The sequence below is a fragment of the Coregonus lavaretus genome, assembly GCF_964263955.1.
Source record: "Coregonus lavaretus genome assembly, contig: HAP1_SCAFFOLD_3234, whole genome shotgun sequence".
NCBI lineage: Eukaryota > Metazoa > Chordata > Actinopteri > Salmoniformes > Salmonidae > Coregonus > Coregonus lavaretus.
Genome location: NW_028166080.1, coordinates 40,114 through 57,500, shown reverse-complemented (window position 1 = coordinate 57,500; position 17,387 = coordinate 40,114). Strand labels below are relative to the sequence as shown.

General features: G+C 46.2%; 1 protein-coding gene across 1 annotated transcript in view; it reads right to left on the bottom strand.

The window, feature by feature from the left end:
* LOC311115123 (ankyrin repeat and IBR domain-containing protein 1-like) overlaps positions 1 to 14,329 on the bottom strand; it is a gene marked incomplete at its 3' end in the record, with an annotated part of 22,800 nt that extends 8,471 nt beyond the window's left edge. Inside the window, exons 1-4 of the mRNA XM_084190329.1 lie at positions 14,283 to 14,329; positions 13,929 to 14,141; positions 4,339 to 4,510; positions 4,121 to 4,252 (exon numbers count right to left, since the gene is read on the bottom strand). Of these exons, the coding sequence (XP_084046455.1) occupies positions 4,121 to 4,252; positions 4,339 to 4,510; positions 13,929 to 14,116 (492 nt within the window). The remainder of the gene's footprint in view (positions 1 to 4,120; positions 4,253 to 4,338; positions 4,511 to 13,928; positions 14,142 to 14,282) is intronic.
* Positions 14,330 to 17,387: the final 3,058 nt, after the last annotated feature.

The following is a 17,387-nucleotide window of genomic DNA, read 5'->3' as shown; positions in this document are numbered from 1 at the left end:
CAATCATTATCAAACCATTTTTCATGATCTATTATTTTTGGTTTGCTCTTATGTTTCTTAAGATTAGCCAAGGAGGCTAATTTGTCAAATATAAAGTTTATGTTCCAAACGGCCAAATTTATACCTTCATTGGTGTAGGAGAATGTTAATGCTAAAAAGTTGTCCAGGAGAGATTGTATTTTTTGGCTACTAATTGCTTTTTGGTAGATATCTGTATTGTTTGCACTCCATCTATAGGTCTGTTTAGTACCATGTAATTTATTGGGCCGTGATGCTTCATGGTTGGGTTCTGCTCTTTTCAGATACACTGTGATTTTACTGTGGTCAGAGAGAGGTGTTAGTGGGCTGACTGTGAAGGCTCTGAGAGACTCTGGGTTAAGGTCTGTGATGAAGTAGTCTACAGTACTGCTGCCAAGGGATGAGCTGTAGGTGTACCTACCAAAAGAGTCCCCTCTTAACCTACCATTGACTATGTACAGACCCAGTGTTCGACAGAGCTTCAGGAGCTGTACTCCATTTTTGTTTTTCACTTTGTCATAGTTGTTTCTAGGGGGGTATGTGGGGAGGGAAAGGTTGTTGCTTCCCGGTAGGTGTTTGTCCCCATGACTGTTAATAGTGTCTAGTTCTTCTGCTGTTCTAGCATTCAGGTCTCCACAGACCACACATTGCCTTGGGCCTGAAAGTGACTAATCTCTCCCTCTAGAATGGAGAAACTCTCTTCATTGAAGTAGGGTGACTCTGAGGGGGGAATGTATATGGCACAGAGGAAGACGTTGTTATCTGTTAAGATAGCCTCCTTGTTGATTTTTAGCCAGATAAAGAATTCTCCTCTTTTGATCAATTCGATTGAATTAGTTAGTTCAGATTTATACCATATTAGCATTCCCCCTGAGTCTCTGCCCTGTGTGATTCCTTTTAATTTGGCGGATGGTACGATTATCTCCCTATAACCTAGTGGACAGCCAGTGGAAACATCACCTCTGCACCATGTTTCCTGTAGTACTACAATATCAACATCATCAATTTCTTTAAGGAAGTCTGGGTTTCTGCTCTTTAGCCCAAAAGCAGAGGACTAAATTCCAACATGCAACGTAAAAAGACTTCATAACAGTTTTTTCTTTACATTCAAAATGAGATAAACACTCACAATCCAACAAGAACTATTAAAATAGGATTTTTCAATTAAGGTAAACTCTTATTATGCAAATGTGATTTGTTTATCATTTAAGATAGTATTTGTGTCATGCCACTTGGGTGGATGTAGTGTGAGGATGGTGGAGTTCTTGTGCTCATCTTACCATGACCCTCGGCCTATCACATGTGAGCATAGTAGATTCAGCATTTGTTTGATGTCACTCATTTCGTTGGTGGGAGCTGGACCAGTTGCTCCTCTCACAGCTTGTGCATAGCTCTGTCTGCCGGGCTGTGGCTCCTCCAGGTGTGGGTCTGTGGTGTCCTGCTCTGTCCGCACCTTGGTTAGGAGCTCCTCTAAGGTGTGGATGTCTGGTTGCTGTTTGCTCACACTCTCCCTGAGCAGGACCACCTCTCCCTCCAGTGTGGTGAACTGATCCCTCATGGCAGCTATGGTGGTGAGGAGGGCCTGAGCCTGCTCTGCACTGAGGGGGTCGCTCTCCTCCTGGGGCGTGTCCTCCACTATGGTGGGAAGAGAGGTGCTGGATGTGCCTTTTTGGGTGGGGATAGTGGGGGTGAGGGTGGTGCTGGTGGAGTATGTCTTGTGGGAGGGCATGTCACTGGTGGTGTCCTTCTCTCTCTCTGCTCTCTCCTTAATGGTCTGAAAGTCTGTTTCAAACAGCCTAAGGTTACCTTGCACCATGACAGTCCCAGTCTTGTAGAGGTTGATTGTTATCATGGTGCTGTCAGGGTCATCTGTCTCTTTCACTTTCAGCTTCCACCCATTACAGATTCCCTCTTTCTTTACGGATGGGTAGTGAGAGCAGACTGCTGAGCGCCATGCATTTGGCTGGTCAGTGAGAAAGATGAGATTACTCACATCACCGTTTTTGTAGAGGTCTGTGAAAAGGGTTTCTGGCCTCCCCTTTAGTAGATTCTGTTTAAAAGCTTTCCTCGTTGTGTCATTTTTGGCCTCTGGAGGGTAGATAATGGACTCAGCGCTGAGGGGGAGTGGGGACATGGTGCCTGTGGGCTCTGCTACTACTGCTGCTGCTGCTCTGTTCTGCTGCACCGTTGCTATGGCAACCAGTTTTGTTTGTCTGCTGCTGTTGCTAGCTAGCTCCTGTTTAGCTCAAAAACCAGCAAAAAGAGTGAAAGATCTTCACACACAAAAACAGAAGATATGTTTAAAGTTGGAGTCCGTGCTTCTTTTTGATATACTCACTCAGTTTGGTTGTTTGATGTAGTTGTATTAACTCCCCTTGCTAGGTTTGTCCTAGCTCAATTTTCTGGCTGGCTTGTTAGCCTGCTGGCTAGGTTTTTGTTGTGTAGCTAGCTAGTGAGGGTCAAAACTTCTTAATTTGAGGCGCAAAGTTACTTTTTTTTCTATTCTGATTTAATAGAGTTGTTGTTCATCACTTCTTGCCTTGAATTCTTTTTAGATTCGAGTGTTTATCTCATTCTAAAAACAAAAAAACTGAAATAAATCAGGAGCTCATGTTGAGCATGACCTCTCTCTCTCTCTCTCACCTCTACAGTCTCTCTCTCTCTCTCACCTCTACAGTCTCTCTCTCTCTCACCCCTACAGTCTCTCTCTCTCTCTCTCTCTCACCTCTACGGTCTCTCTCTCTCTCTCTCACCTCTACAGTCTCTCTCTCTCTCTCTCTCACCTCTACAGTCTCTCTCTCTCTCTCACCTCTACAGTCTCTCTCTCTCTCACCTCTACAGTCTCTCTCTCTCTCTCTCTCTCACCTCTAGTCTCTCTCTCTCTCTCACACCTCTACAGTCTCTCTCTCTCACCTCTCCGTCTCTCTCTCTCTCTCTCTCTTTCTCTCTCTCTCACCTCTACAGTCTCTCTCTCTCACCTCTACAGTCTCTCTCTCTCTCTCACCTCTACAGTCTCTCTCTCTCCCTCACCTCTACAGTCTCTTTCTCTCTCACCTCTACAGTCTCTCTTTCTCTCTCACCTCTACAGTCTCTCTCTCTCGTTCACCTCTACAGTCTCTCTCTCTCTCACCTCTACAGTCTCTCTCTCTCTCTCTCTCTCTCTCTCTCTCTCACCTCTACAGTCTCTCTCTCTCTCTCTCTCTCTCTCTCTCTCTCTCTCTCTCTCTCTCTCTCACCTCTACAGTCTCTCTCTCTCTCTCACCTCTACAGTCTCTCTCTCAATTTCAATTCAATTTCAATTTAAGGGCTTTATTGGCATGGGAAACGTATGTTAACATTGCCAAAGCAAGTGAAGTAGATAGTAAACAAAAGTGAAATAAACAATAAATATTAACAGTAAACATTACTCAGAAGTTCCAAAAAAATTAAGACATTTCAAATGTCATATTATGTATATATACAGTGTTGTAACAATGTGCAAATAGTTAAAGTACAAATGGGAAAATAAATAAACATAAATATGGGTTGTATTTACAATGGTGTTTGTTCTTCACTGGTTACCCTTTTCTTGTGGCAACAGGTCACAAATCATGCAGCTGTGATGGCACACTGTGGTTTTTCACCCAGTAGATAAGGGAGTTTATCAAAATTGGGTTTGTTTTCTACAGTCTCTCTCTCTCTCTCTCTCTCTCTCTCTCTCTCTCACCTCTACAGTCTCTCTCTCTCTCTCTCTCTCTCTCTCTCTCTCACCTCTACAGTCTCTCTCTCTCTCTCACCTCTACAGTCTCTCTCTCTCTCTCACCTCTACAGTCTCTCTCTCTCTATCTCTCTCTCTCACCTCTACAGTCTCTCTCTCTCTCTCTCTCTCTCTCTCTCTCTCTCTCTCTCTCTCTCTCTCTCTCTCTCTCTCTCTCACCTCTACAGTCTCTCTCTCTCTCTCTCTCACCTCTACAGTCTCTCTCTCTCTCTCTCTCTCTCTCTCTCTCTCTCTCAACTCTACAGTCTCTCTCTCTCTCTCTCACCTCTACACAGTCTCTCACTCTCACCTCTACAGTCTCTCTTTCTCTCTCACCTCTACAGTCTCTCTCTCTCTCTCTCTTACCTCTACACAGCTCTTCATGCCAGCAGCAGCAGCGTAGTGTAGACAGGTGCTGTTCCTGTTGTCTGTAGCGTTAACGTTAGCCCTCTCATACTGTCCTCTGTCCAGCCTAGCCCCGGTCCAGCTCAGGATCATCTGGAAACACACACACACTATATTGTTAGCCCTGTCATATATTTGTGTGTGTATTATTTGTGTGTATTCTCTGTGTGTCTGTATACCTGTAGGCAGTCTGCCCTGCGTTGTTCATCTCTCTGTGGTCTGACTAGTCTGTGTGACAGCGCCCCCTCTGGCAGTAGCAGGATGTGCACTCCCTGACACAACACGTGCAGACACGTCTCATTCTGCATGTTACGCTTGTTAGGGTTACCCTCTTTACTGAACAGGAATGACCTGAGGGGGGAGGGGGGAGAGAGAGGGAGGCAGGAGGGGAGAGAGAGAGAGAGGCAGGAGGGGAGAGAGAGAGAGAGGGGGAGGCAGGAGGGGAGAGAGAGAGGGAGGCAGGAGGGGAGAGAGAGGGGGGAGAGAGAGAGGGAGGCAGGAGGGGAGAGAGAGAGAGAAAAAGGTGGGGATGGAGAACAAACAGAACATAAAATTCGACATACTAATTAGGATCTGGCTAAAAATATTTGAATCAGTTATAGAACCCATTGCCCTTTATGGTTGTGAGAATCTGCATGCAGAATTCTGCAAAAATATCCTCTGTGTACAACGTAAAACACCAAATAATGCATGCAGAGCAGAATTAGGCCGATACCCGCTAATTATCAAAATCCAGAAAAAAGCCGTTAAATTCTACAAATACCTAAAAGGAAGCAATTCCCAAACCTTCCATAACAAAGCCATCACATACAGAGAGATGAACCTGGAGAAGAGTCCCCTAAGCAAGCTGGTCCTGGGGCTCTGTTCACAAACACAAACAGACCCCACAGAGCCCCAGGCCAGAAACACAATTAGAACCAACCAAATCATGAGAAAACAAAAAGAGAATTACTTGACACATTGGAAAGAATTAACAAAAAAAACTGAGCAAACTAGAATGCTATTTGGCCCTAAACAGAGAGTACACAGTGGCAGAATACCTGACCACTGTGACTGACCCAAATTTAAGGAAAGCTTTGACTATGTACAGACTCAGTGAGCATAGCCTTGCTATTGAGAAAGGCCGCCGAAGGCAGACCTGGCTCTCAAGAGAAGACAGGCTATGTGCACACTGCCCACAAAATGAGGTGGAAACAGAGCAGCACTTCCTAACCAAATGTATGACCATATTAGAGACACATATTTCCCTCAGATTACACAGATCCACAAATAATTAAAAAACAAACCCAATTTTTATAAACTTCCATATCTATTAGGTGAAATACCACAGTGTGCCATCACAACAGCAAGGTTTGTGACCTGTTGCCACAAGAAAAGGGCAACCAGTGAAGAACAAACACCATTGTAAATACAACCCATATTTATGTTTATTTATTTTCCCTTTTGTACTTTAACTATTTGCACATTGTTACAACACTGTATATAGACATAATATGACATTTGAAATGTCTTTATTCTTTTGGAACTTCTGAGTAATGTTTACTGTTAATATTGATTGTTTATTTCACTTTTGTTTACTGTCTATTTCACTTGCTTTGGCAATGTAAACATATGTTTCCCATGCCAATAAAGCCCTTTGAATTGAATTGAATTGAATTGAATGATAGAGAGAGAGAGAAAGAGTGTTTATGAATGAGCAACAAGGAATTTGTAACATAGATGGAGAAGTGGGGCGGGAGAATGAAAGAGAAATACATAGATATATATACAGTGGGGAGAACAAGTATTTGATACACTGCCGATTTTGCAGGTTTTCCTACTTACAAAGCATGTAGAGGTCTGTAATTTTTATCATAGGTACACTTCATCTGTGAGCGACGGAATCTAAAACAAAAATCTAGATAATCACATTGTATGATTTTTAAGTAATTAATTTGCATTTTATTGCCTGACATAAGTATTTGATATATCAGAAAAGCATAACTTAATATTTGGTACAGAAACCTTTGTTTGCAATTACAGAGATCATATGTTTCCTGTAGGTCTTGACCAGGTTTGCACACACTGCAGCAGGGATTTTGGCCCACTCCTCCATACAGACCTTCTCCAGATCCTTCAGGTTTTGGGGCTGTCGCTGGGCAATACGGACTTTCAGCTCCCTCCAAAGATTTTCTGTTGGGTTCAGGTCTGGAGACTGGCTAGGCCACTCCAGGACCTTGAGATACTTCTTACGGAGCCACTCTTTAGTTGCCCTGGCTGTGTGTTTCGGGTCGTTGTCATGCTGGAAGACCCAGCCACGACCCATCTTCAATGCTCTTACTGAGGGAAGGAGGTTGTTGGCCAAGATCTCGCGATACATGGCCCCATCCATCCTCCCCTCAATACGGTGCAGTCGTCCTGTCCCCTTTGCAGAAAAGCATCCTCAAAGAATGATGTTTCCACCTCCATGCTTCACGGTTGGGTTGTACTCATCCTTCTTCTTCCTCCAAACACGATGAGTGGAGTTTAGACCAAAAAGCTATATTTTTGTCTCATCAGACCACATGACCTTCTCCCATTCATCCTCTGGATCATCCAGATGGTCATTGGCAAACTTCAGACAGGCCTGGACATTCGCTGGCTTGAGCAGGGGGACATTACGTGCGCTGCAGGATTTTAATCCATGACGGCGTAGTGTGTTACTAATGGTTTTCTTTGAGACTGTGGTCCCAGCTCTCTTCAGGTCATTGACCAGGTCCTGCCGTGTAGTTCTGGGCTGATCCCTCACCTTCCTCATGATCATTGATGTGACGAGGTGAGATCTTGCATGGAGCCCCAGACCGAGGGTGATTGACTGTCATCTTGAACTTCTTCCATTTTCTAATAATTGCGCCAACAGTTGTTGCCTTCTCACCAAGCTGCTTGCCTATTGTCCTGTAGCCCATCCCAGCCTTGTGCAGGTCTACAATTTTATCCCTGATGTCCTTACACAGCTCTCTGGTCTTGGCCATTGTGGAGAGGTTGGAGTCTGTTTGATTGAGTGTGTGGACAGGTGTCTTTTATACAGGTAACGAGTTCAAACAGGTGCAGTTAATACAGGTAATGAGTGGAGAACAGGAGGGCTTCTTAAAGAAAAACTAACAGGTCTGTGAGAGCCTTAATTCTTACTGGTTGGTAGGTGATCAAATACTTATGTCATGCAATAAAGTGCAAATCAATTACTTAAAAATCATACAATGTGATTTTCTGGATTTTTGTTTTTGATTCCGTCTCTCACAGTTGAAGTGTACCTATGATAAAAAATGACAGACCTCTACATGCTTTGTAAGTAGGAAAACCTGCAAAATCGGCAGTGTATCAAATACTTGTTCTCCCCACTGTACGTATAGAGAGGGAAAAGGAAAGAGTGAAACACACACAGCACACACAGGTTTACCATCTTTACAGAGGAACCATCTTTACAGAGGAGGAGCCATCTTTACAGAGGAGGAGCCATCTTTACAGAGGAGGAGCCATCTTTACAGAGGAGGAGCCATCTTTACAGAGGAGGAGCCATCTTTACAGAGGATGAGCCATATTTACAGAGGAGGGACCATCTGTACAGAGGAGGAGCCATCTTTACAGAGCAGGAGACATCTTTACAGAGGGACCATCTTTACAGAGGAGGAGCCATCTTTACAGAGGAGGAGCCATCTTTACAGAGGAGGGGCCATCTTTACAGAGGGACCATCTTTACAGAGGAGGAGCCATCTTTACAGAGGAGGGGCCATCTTTACAGAGGGACCATCTTTACAGAGGAGGAGCCATCTTTACAGAGGAGGAACCATCTTTACAGAGGAGGAGCCATCTTTACAGAGGAGGAGCCATCTTTACAGAGGGACCATCTTTACAGAGGAGGAGCCATCTTTACAGAGGGACCATCTTTACAGAGGAGGAGCCATCTTTACAGAGGAGGAGCCATCTTTACAGAGGAGGGGCCATCTTTACAGAGGAGGAGCCATCTTTACAGAGGGACCATCTTTACAGAGGAGGAGCCATCTTTACAGAGGAGGAACCATCTTTACAGAGGAGGAGCCATCTTTACAGAGGAGGAGCCATCTTTACAGAGGGACCATCTTTACAGAGGAGGAGCCATCTTTACAGAGGGACCATCTTTACAGAGGAGGAGCCATCTTTACAGAGGAGGGGCCATCTTTACAGAGGGACCATCTTTACAGAGGAGGAGCCATCTTTACAGAGGATGAGCCATCTTTACAGAGGAGGAGCCATCTTTACAGAGGATGAGCCATATTTACAGAGGAGGGACCATCTGTACAGAGGAGGAGCCATCTTTACAGAGCAGGAGACATCTTTACAGAGGAGGAGCCATCTTTACAGAAATAACATGTTCCAAAACCAGAGTGGACAGATGACAGACATTCCAGTTCCAAGTCAACATTATGCTGGGCTGCAGTAGTATCTCTCTCTGTCTACTGATCCATTTACTGATTACCTCCCCTTCATCCTCTACTCCCTCTCTCCTCTCCTAAATCTATCTCCTCTCCTCTACTCCCTCTATCCTCTCCTCAATCTCTCTCCTCTCCTCTACACCCTCTCTACTCTACTCCCTCACTCCTCTCCACATCCCTCTCTCCTCTCTCCTCTCTCCACATCCCTCACCTCTCTCTCCACATCCCTCACCTCTCTCTCCACATCCCTCACCTCTCTCTCCACATCCCTCTCTCTTCTCTCTCCACATCCCTCACTTCTCTCTCCACATCCCTCTCTCGTCTCTCTCCACATCCCTCCCTCCTTTCTCCACATCCCTCCCTCCTCTTCACATCCATCTCTCCTTTCTCTCCACATCCCTCCCTCCTCACCACATCCCTCTCTCTTCTCTCTCCAAATCCCTCTCCTCTCTCTACATCCCTCTCTCTTCTCTCTCCACATCCTTCTCCTCTCTCCAAATCCCTCTCCTCTCTCTACATCCCTCTCTCTTCTCTCTCCACATCCCTCTCCTCTCTCCAAATCCCTCTCATCTCCACATCCCTCTCTCTTCTCTCTCCACATCCCTCTCTTCTCTCCACATCCCTCTCTCTTCTCTCTCCACATCCCTCTCTCCTCTCTCTCCTCTCTCCACATCCCTCTCGCTTCTCTCTCCACATCCCTCTCTCCTCTCTCTCCACATCCCTCCCTCCTTTCCACATCCCTCTCCTCTCTCTCCACAACCCTCTCTCCACATCCCTCTCTCTTCTCTCTCCACATCCCTCTCATCTCCACATCCCTCTCTCTTCTCTCTCCACATCCCTCTCTTCTCTCCACATCCCTCTCTCTTCTCTCTCCACATCCCTCCCTGCTCTCTCTCCACATCCCCCTCTCTTCTCTCTCCACATCCCTCTCTTCTCTCTCCACATCCCTCTTCTCTCTCCACATCCCTCTCTCTCTTCTCTCTCCACATCCCTATCTCCTCTCTCTCCACATCCCTCTCTCTTCTCTCTCCACATCCATCCCCCCTCCTCTCCACATCCCTCTCTCTTCTCTCTCTTATCTCTCTCCACATCCCTCTTCTCTCTCCTCATCCCTCTCTTCTCTCTCCACATCCCTCTCTCTTCTCTCTCCACATCCCTCTCTCTTCTCTCTCCACATCCATCCCTCTCTCTCTACATCATCCCTCTTCTCTCTCCACCTCCCTATCTTCTCTCTCCACATCCCTCTCTCCTCTCCACATCCCTATCTTCTCTCTCCACATCCCTCTCTCCACATCCCTCTCTCTCCACATCCCTCTCTCTTCTCTCTCCACATCCCTCTCTTCTCTCTCCACATCCCTCTCTCTTCTCTCTCCACATCCCTCCCTGCTCTCTCTCCACATCCCCCTCTCTTCTCTCTCCACATCCCTCTCTTCTCTCTCCACATCCCTCTCTCTCTTTTCTCTCCCCATCCCTATCTTCTCTCTCTCCACATCCCTCTCTCTTCTCTCTCCACATCCATCCCCCCTCCTCTCCACATCCCTCTCTCTCCACATCCCTCTCTCTTCTCTCTCCACATCCCTCTATTCTCTCTCCACATCACTCTTCTCACTCCACATCCCTCTCTCTTCTCTCTCCACATCCCTCTCTTCTCTCCACATCCCTCTCTCTTCTCTCTCCACATCCCTCTCTCCACATCCCTCTCGCTTCTCTCTCCACATCCCTCTCTCCTCTCTCTCCACATCCCTCCCTCCTTTCCACATCCCTCTCCTCTCTCTCCACATCCCTCTCTCCACATCCCTCTCTCCTCTCCACATCCCTCTCTCTTCTCTCTCCACATCCCTCTCCCCTCTCTCTCCACATCCCTCTCCCTCCTCTCTCCACATCCCTCTCTCTTCTCTCTCCACATCCCTCTCTCTTCTCTCTCCACATCCCTCCCTGCTCTCTCTCCACATCCCCCTCTCTTCTCTCTCCACATCCCTCTCTTCTCTCTCCACATCCCTCTCTCTCTTCTCTCTCCACATCCCTATCTCCTCTCTCTCCACATCCCTCTCTCTTCTCTCTCCACATCCATCCCCCCTCCTCTCCACATCCCTCTCTCTTCTCTCTCTTATCTCTCTCCACATCCCTCTTCTCTCTCCTCATCCCTCTCTTCTCTCTCCACATCCCTCTCTCTTCTCTCTCCACATCTCTCTCTCTTCTCTCTCCACATCCATCCATCCTCTCTCTCTACATCCCTCTCTCTTCTCTCTCTACATCATCCCTCTTCTCTCTCCACCTCCCTATCTTCTCTCTCCACATCCCTCTCTCCTCTCCACATCCCTATCTTCTCTCTCCACATCCCTCTCTCCACATCCCTCTCTCTCCACATCCCTCTCTCTTCTCTCTCCACATCCCTCTCTTCTCTCTCCACATCCCTCTTCTCTCTCCACATCCCTCTCTCTTCTCTCTCCACATCCATCCCCCCCTCCTCTCCACATCCCTCTCTCTCCACATCCCTCTCTCTCCACATCCCTCTCTCTTCTCTCTCCACATCCCTCTCTCTCCACATCCCTCTCTCTCCACATCCCTCTCTCTTCTCTCTCCACATCCCACTCTCTTCTCTCTCCACATCCCACTCTCTTCTCTCTCCACATCCCTCGCTCTTCTCTCTCCACATCCCTCTCTCTTCTCTCTCCACATCCCTCTCTCTTCTCTCTCCACATCCCTCTCCCCTCTCTCTCCACATCCCTCTCCCTCCTCTCTCCACATCCCTCTCTTCTCTCTCCACATCCCTCTCCCCTCTCTCTCCACATCCCTCTCCCCTCTCTCTCCACATCCCTCTCGTCTCTCTCTTCACATCCCTCTCCCCTTTCTCTCCACATCCCTCTCCCCTCTCTCTCCACATCCCTCCCTCCTTTCTCTCCACATCCCTCTCTCCTCTCTCTCCACACCGACAGGGCTGTAGTGGAGCGGGTCGAGAACTTCAAAGTTCCTCATTGTCCACATCACTAAGGAATTGACATGGTCCACACACACCAAGACAGTTGTGAAGAGGGCAGGACAACGCCTCTTTCCCCTCAGGAGGCTGTGAAGATTTGGCATTGGCTCTCCGATCCTCAAAAAGTTATACAGCTGCACCATTGAGAGCATCTTGACTGGCTGCATCACCGCTTGGTATGGCAACTGCTTGGCATCCGACCGCAAGGCGCTACAGAGGGTAGAGTGTACAGCCCACTACATCACTGGGGCCGAGCTCCCTGCTATCCAGGACCTCTATACTAGGCGGTGTCAGCGGAAGGCGCAAAAAATTGTCAAAGACTCCAGCCACCCAAGTCATAGACTGTTCAAGCGGTACCGATGCACCAAGTCTGGAACCAACAGGACCCTGAACAGCTTCTACCCCCAAGCCATCAGCCTGCTAAATAGTTAACCAAATAGCTGACCCTTTTTGACTCTATGCACACACATTGGACTCAATCCACACACTTACACAGACACTCCAACACATACACAACACGTACACACAGGAACACATTCGCCACACACACATTTCAACACCCACCACATTCGCTGCTGTTACTGTTTATTATCTATCCTGTTGCCTAGTCACTTTATCCCTACCTATATGTACATATCTGCCTCAATTTCCTTGTACCCCTGCACATGGACTCGGTGCTGGTACCCCTGCACATCAGCTCGGTCCTGGTACCCCTGCACATCAGCTCGGTGCTGGTACCCCATGTATATAACCAAGCTATCATTGCTCATTGTGTATTTATTCCTCGTGTTACACATTTTTTTTAAAATCTATTATTATAGATTTTTTTTTATTGTATTTTGCATTGTTGGGAAGGACCCGTAAGCATTTCACTGTTAGTCTACAGCTGTTGTTTACAAAGCATGTGACAATTAAAATTAAATAAAATGTTTAGATACAGTATGTTTCTGCTTATTATTTCTGACATTTTGGTAGGCTTTTTGTTAGTCAACTTGTCTATAATCTGTTACATGCAGCTTCTCTTCTGTCATTACTTGTTGCCCCAGAAGACTAAATAAACCCTTGCTCACCAGAATAATAATAAATTATAGAATGAATGCTTCAATCTATTTGACATCGGTAAAGTTCTCTCTGTCATATCTGCTTCTCTTGAGGGCTGAAGGACGTTTAGGGACCGGGGAGAAAATGCAATTAAATTAAATTAAAAATGGAAATATTTTCTGTGCAAAATTTACAAATGACATCAGTTTAACTGGTTTAAAGAAAATAAAAAAGTTGTGAAAATGACCCAACATGTTTCTGATAAGATTTCAGTTTGGCTTGGATGTATATTTTTTGTTATGTGGTTGAAATACTATCAACTTTATGATGCTGATAAAGATAGCACCTTTACAGAAGGTCCCTACACAGGACTGTCCCTATTTCGCATTCACATTCTCTCAAGATGCTGAAAGAAAGAAATCCTATTTCTCCAGTCCAGTTCCCGAGTCAAAATTGACATTTGGTGTATAATTTTACTGCAAGAAATCCTTAATTCTGCAGGAGTTAATAGCCTATTATATTAGGCTATGTGAGAGGTACCGTTACCTTGACGTCGCCATATTTGAAGTACCCGTCTTGTGACTGTCTAATTTGTATAGCGCCTCACAATCATCACACATAACATAGCTGCTATCATCCTCTTTTACCACTTCACCTCTTTATAACTCTCCATTTCTCTGCTTTTCTCTTACTGAATTAAACTCTGACATTGCCCTTTTTGCCCAAGTTCCCAAAATGATTTGGCGATTGGCACTCGTACAGTTAGGCCCTAAAGCTTACACACTAATGACAGATAAAAAAGAATGACAGTAAAACCTCAATGTGGCCTATAGATATGAAATGCACAATAATTATAGGCTACATTTATGGATTTTTTAATGCCCTGTTTTCTCTTTATTCAACCGCGGGGACTGCGGGTTATGAGTCAACCCTTGCATCACTAACACACACACACACAGTTAACCACTTCCTCTGCCCCCTGTAATCACCCAGAGAGAGGAGAGGAGAGGAGAGGAGAGGAGAGGAGAGGAGAGGAGAGGAGAGGAGAGGAGAGGAGAGGACAGGAGAGGACAGGAGAGGAAAGGAGAGGAGAGGAGAGGAGAGGAGAGGAGAGGAGAGGAGAGGAGAGGAGAGGAGAGGAGAGGAGGATGAGTGAAAGGAAGAGAAAACAATAGGCTCCTAGACAGCCTGTCATCTCCTCCCAGGGGTCAGACTGCTAACACACTGGAACTCTCTCTTCTTCCTTCTCCCTTTGTCACTCCATCGCGCCATGTCTCCCTGGAGCATATCACGGTGTGTGTGTGTGTGTGTGTGTGTGGGGTACCTGAGCAGGCGAGTCATGGCGTGCCTGCAGGTGTAGTGGAGGGGTGTGTTGTGTTGGTAGGTCTCTCCGTAGGATGCGTTGGGGTCCAGCCCCTCCTTGAACTGGCTGTTGCCATCATACAGTTGCCATGCTAACGCCTCGTCTCCACTGACTAGAGCCTTCCGGAACTTAGTGGCTGTGTTCCCCATCACTGCTCTACAGGGGGGCGTCGCACTGGAATTATTCAGCACAATTAATCATCTTTATCATTCATAATTTATTAATTTCATGTGTGTGTTAACCTATATCTGTAATACTACTTCATGTAATAATAAATCATTTAATTTTTTCTATTTGATAATGATAAACACTCACCTCCGCTATTCAGTCCTCACCTCCTCTCCTCCTCCTCCTCCTCCTCCTCCTCTTCCTCTCCTCCTGTCCTCCTCCACTCCTCAGCTCACAGCTCAGTCATGGCCCACACCCTGTCGAGAGGAGAGAGGGAGGGAGGAGGGAGAAATTGGATCAATTAACCAATCAACTAATCTACATTGAAAATGAAATACAGAAATAGCTCATTTACATATGCATTCACACGCCTTTGCTATGAAACTCCAAATTGAGCTCAGGTGCATCCAATCTCCTTTGTTCATCCTTGAGATGTCACTACAACTTGTTTGGATTCCACCTGTGGCCAATTCTATTGTTTGGACATGATTTAAAAAGAAACATACCAGTCTACAGTGCATTCGGAAATTATTCAGACCCCTTGACTTTTTCCACATTTTGTTACGTTACAGCCTTATTCTAAAATTGATTTTTTTTTTTTTTACTTCCAGGGCCTCCCGAGTGGTGCAGCGGTCTAAGGCACAGCATCGCAGTGCTAGAGGCGTCACTACAGATCCCAGGCTGTGTCGCAGCCGGCCACGCCCGGGAGCCCCATGAGGCGGTGCACAATTGGCCCAGCGTCGTCCGGGTTAGGGGAGGGTTTGGCCGGCCAGGATGTCCTTGTCCTGTCGCGCTCTAGCGACTCCTTGTGGCGGGCCGGGCGCATGCACGCTGACTTCGGTCGCCAGTTGTACAGTGTTTCCTCCAACACATTGGTGCGGCTGGCTTCCGGGTTAAGCGAGCAGTGTATCAAGATGCAGTGCGGCTTGGCAGGGTCGTGTTTCGGAGGACGCATGGCTCTCGACCTTCAACTCTCCCGAGTCTGTACGGGAGTTGCAGCGATGGGACAAGACTAACTACCAGTTGGGGAGAAAAAAGGGGGCAAAAAGTACTAAAATAATAATTTAAAAAATCTAAAATAATAACCCAACAGTTTTTTTGAAAATGTTGCTAATTTATTACTAATAAAAAAGTATTCAGACCTTTTACCCAGTACGTTGTTGAAGCACCTTTGGCAACGATTACAGCCTTGAGTCTTCTTGGGTATGACGCTACAAGTTTGGCACACCTGTATTTGGGGAGTTTCTCCCATTCTTCTCTGCAGATCCTCTCAAGCTCTGTCAGGTTGGATTGGGAGCGTCGCTGCACAGCTATTTCCAGGTCTCTCCAGAGATGTTCGATCGGGTTCAAGTCCGGGCTCTGGCTGGGCCACTCAAGGACATTCAGAGACTTTTCCCCTAGCCACTCCTGCGTTGTCTTGGCTATGTGCTTAGGGTTGTTGTCCTGTTGGAAGGTGAACCTTCTCCCCAGTCTGAGGTTCTGAGCGCTCTGGAGCAGGTTTGCATCAAGGATCTCTCTGTACTTTGCTCCGTTCATCTTTCCCTCGATCCTGACTAGTCTCCCAGTCCCTGCCGCTGAAAAACATCCCCACAGCATGAGGCTGCCACCACCATGCTTCACCGTAGGGATGGTGCCAGGGTTCCTCCAGATGTGACGCTTGGCATTCAGGCCAAAGAGTTCAATCTTGGTTTCATCAGACCAGAGAATCTTGTATCTCATGGTCTGAGCGTCTTTAAATGCCTTTTGGCAAACTCTAAGCGGGCTGTGATGTGCCTTTTACTGAGGAGTGGCTTCCGTCTGGCCACTCTACTATAAATGCCTGATTGGTGGAGTGCTGCAGAGATGGTTGTCCTTCTGGAAGGTTCTCCCATCTCTACAGAGGAACTCTAGAGCTCTATTAGAGTGACCATCGGGTTCTTGGTCACCTCCCTGACAAAGGCCCTTCTCCCCCAATTGCTCAGTTTGGCTGGGTGGCCAGCTCTAGGAAGAGTCTTGGTGGTTCCAAACTTCTTCCATTTAAGAATGATGGAGGCCACTGTGTTCTTGGGGACCTTCAATGCTGCAGACATTTTTTGTACCCTTCCCCAGATCTGTGCCTCGACAGAATCCTGTCTCAGAGCTTTGCAGACAATTCCTTCGACCTCATGGCTTGGTTTTTGCTCTGACATGCACTGTCAACTGTGCGACCTTTCCAAATCATGTCCAATCAATTGAATTTACCACAGGTGGACTCCAATCAAGTTGCAGAAACATCTCAAGGATGATCAATTGAAACAGAATGCACCTGAGCTAAAATTCGAGTCTCATAGCAAAGGGTCTGAATAGTTATGTAAATAAAGTATTTATGTTTTTATTTTGCATTATGGGGTATTGTGTGTAGATTGATGAGGGAGAATTTTTTATTTAATCTATTTTAGAATAAGGCTGTAACATATAACAAAATGTGGAAAAAGGAAAGAGGTCTGAATACTTTCCAAATGCACTGTATCTGGCTCCACAGATCCCATCATTTATAAACAGTCTCTGTGCCTCAACCATTTTCTGCTCCAGTAAGTCTACTGTAGACGTGTGTGTGTGTGTGTGTGTGTGTAAGGGGGGGCTACTGATAGTTTATAGGTCACGCTGACTGCTCTACTATCAGATCCACACAGCTTCAGTTGATTCCAGCACACTTCACCTCCCTCTCCCCATCTTCCCATCTTCTCTCTCTATCCATCTTCCTCTCTTCTCTCTCTATCCATCTTCCTCTCTTCTCTCTCTATCCATCTTACTCTCTTCTCTCTCTATCCATCTTCCTCTCTCTATCCATCTTCCTCTCTTCTCTCTATCCATCTTCCTCTTCTCTCTCTATCCATCTTCCTCTCTTCTCTCTATCCATCTTCCTCTTCTCTCTCTATCCATCTTCCTCTCTTCTCTCTATCCATCTTCCTCTCTTCTCTCTCTATCCATCTTCCTCTCTTCTCTCTCTCTGTCTTCTTATGTCAACAGCATTACAGCATCCTGACATGGATTCAAAGCAAATCATAGTTTTCTATTGCCAAAAATGATCAACATACCAACCACCGGCTTTTGGTGGCATGATGTGTTTACAACACATAGCTTATAAGTAAGTGTTCATAACATAGCATTTATAACACAGTGTTCATAAACATGGTGAAGTTGGCCCAACACATGTAGCTACTTCAATTTAGCAGTGTGCTAAGTGTCAGACTCTAAAAATAAAGAAAGAAAGTCGCACACTCTAATTATGCT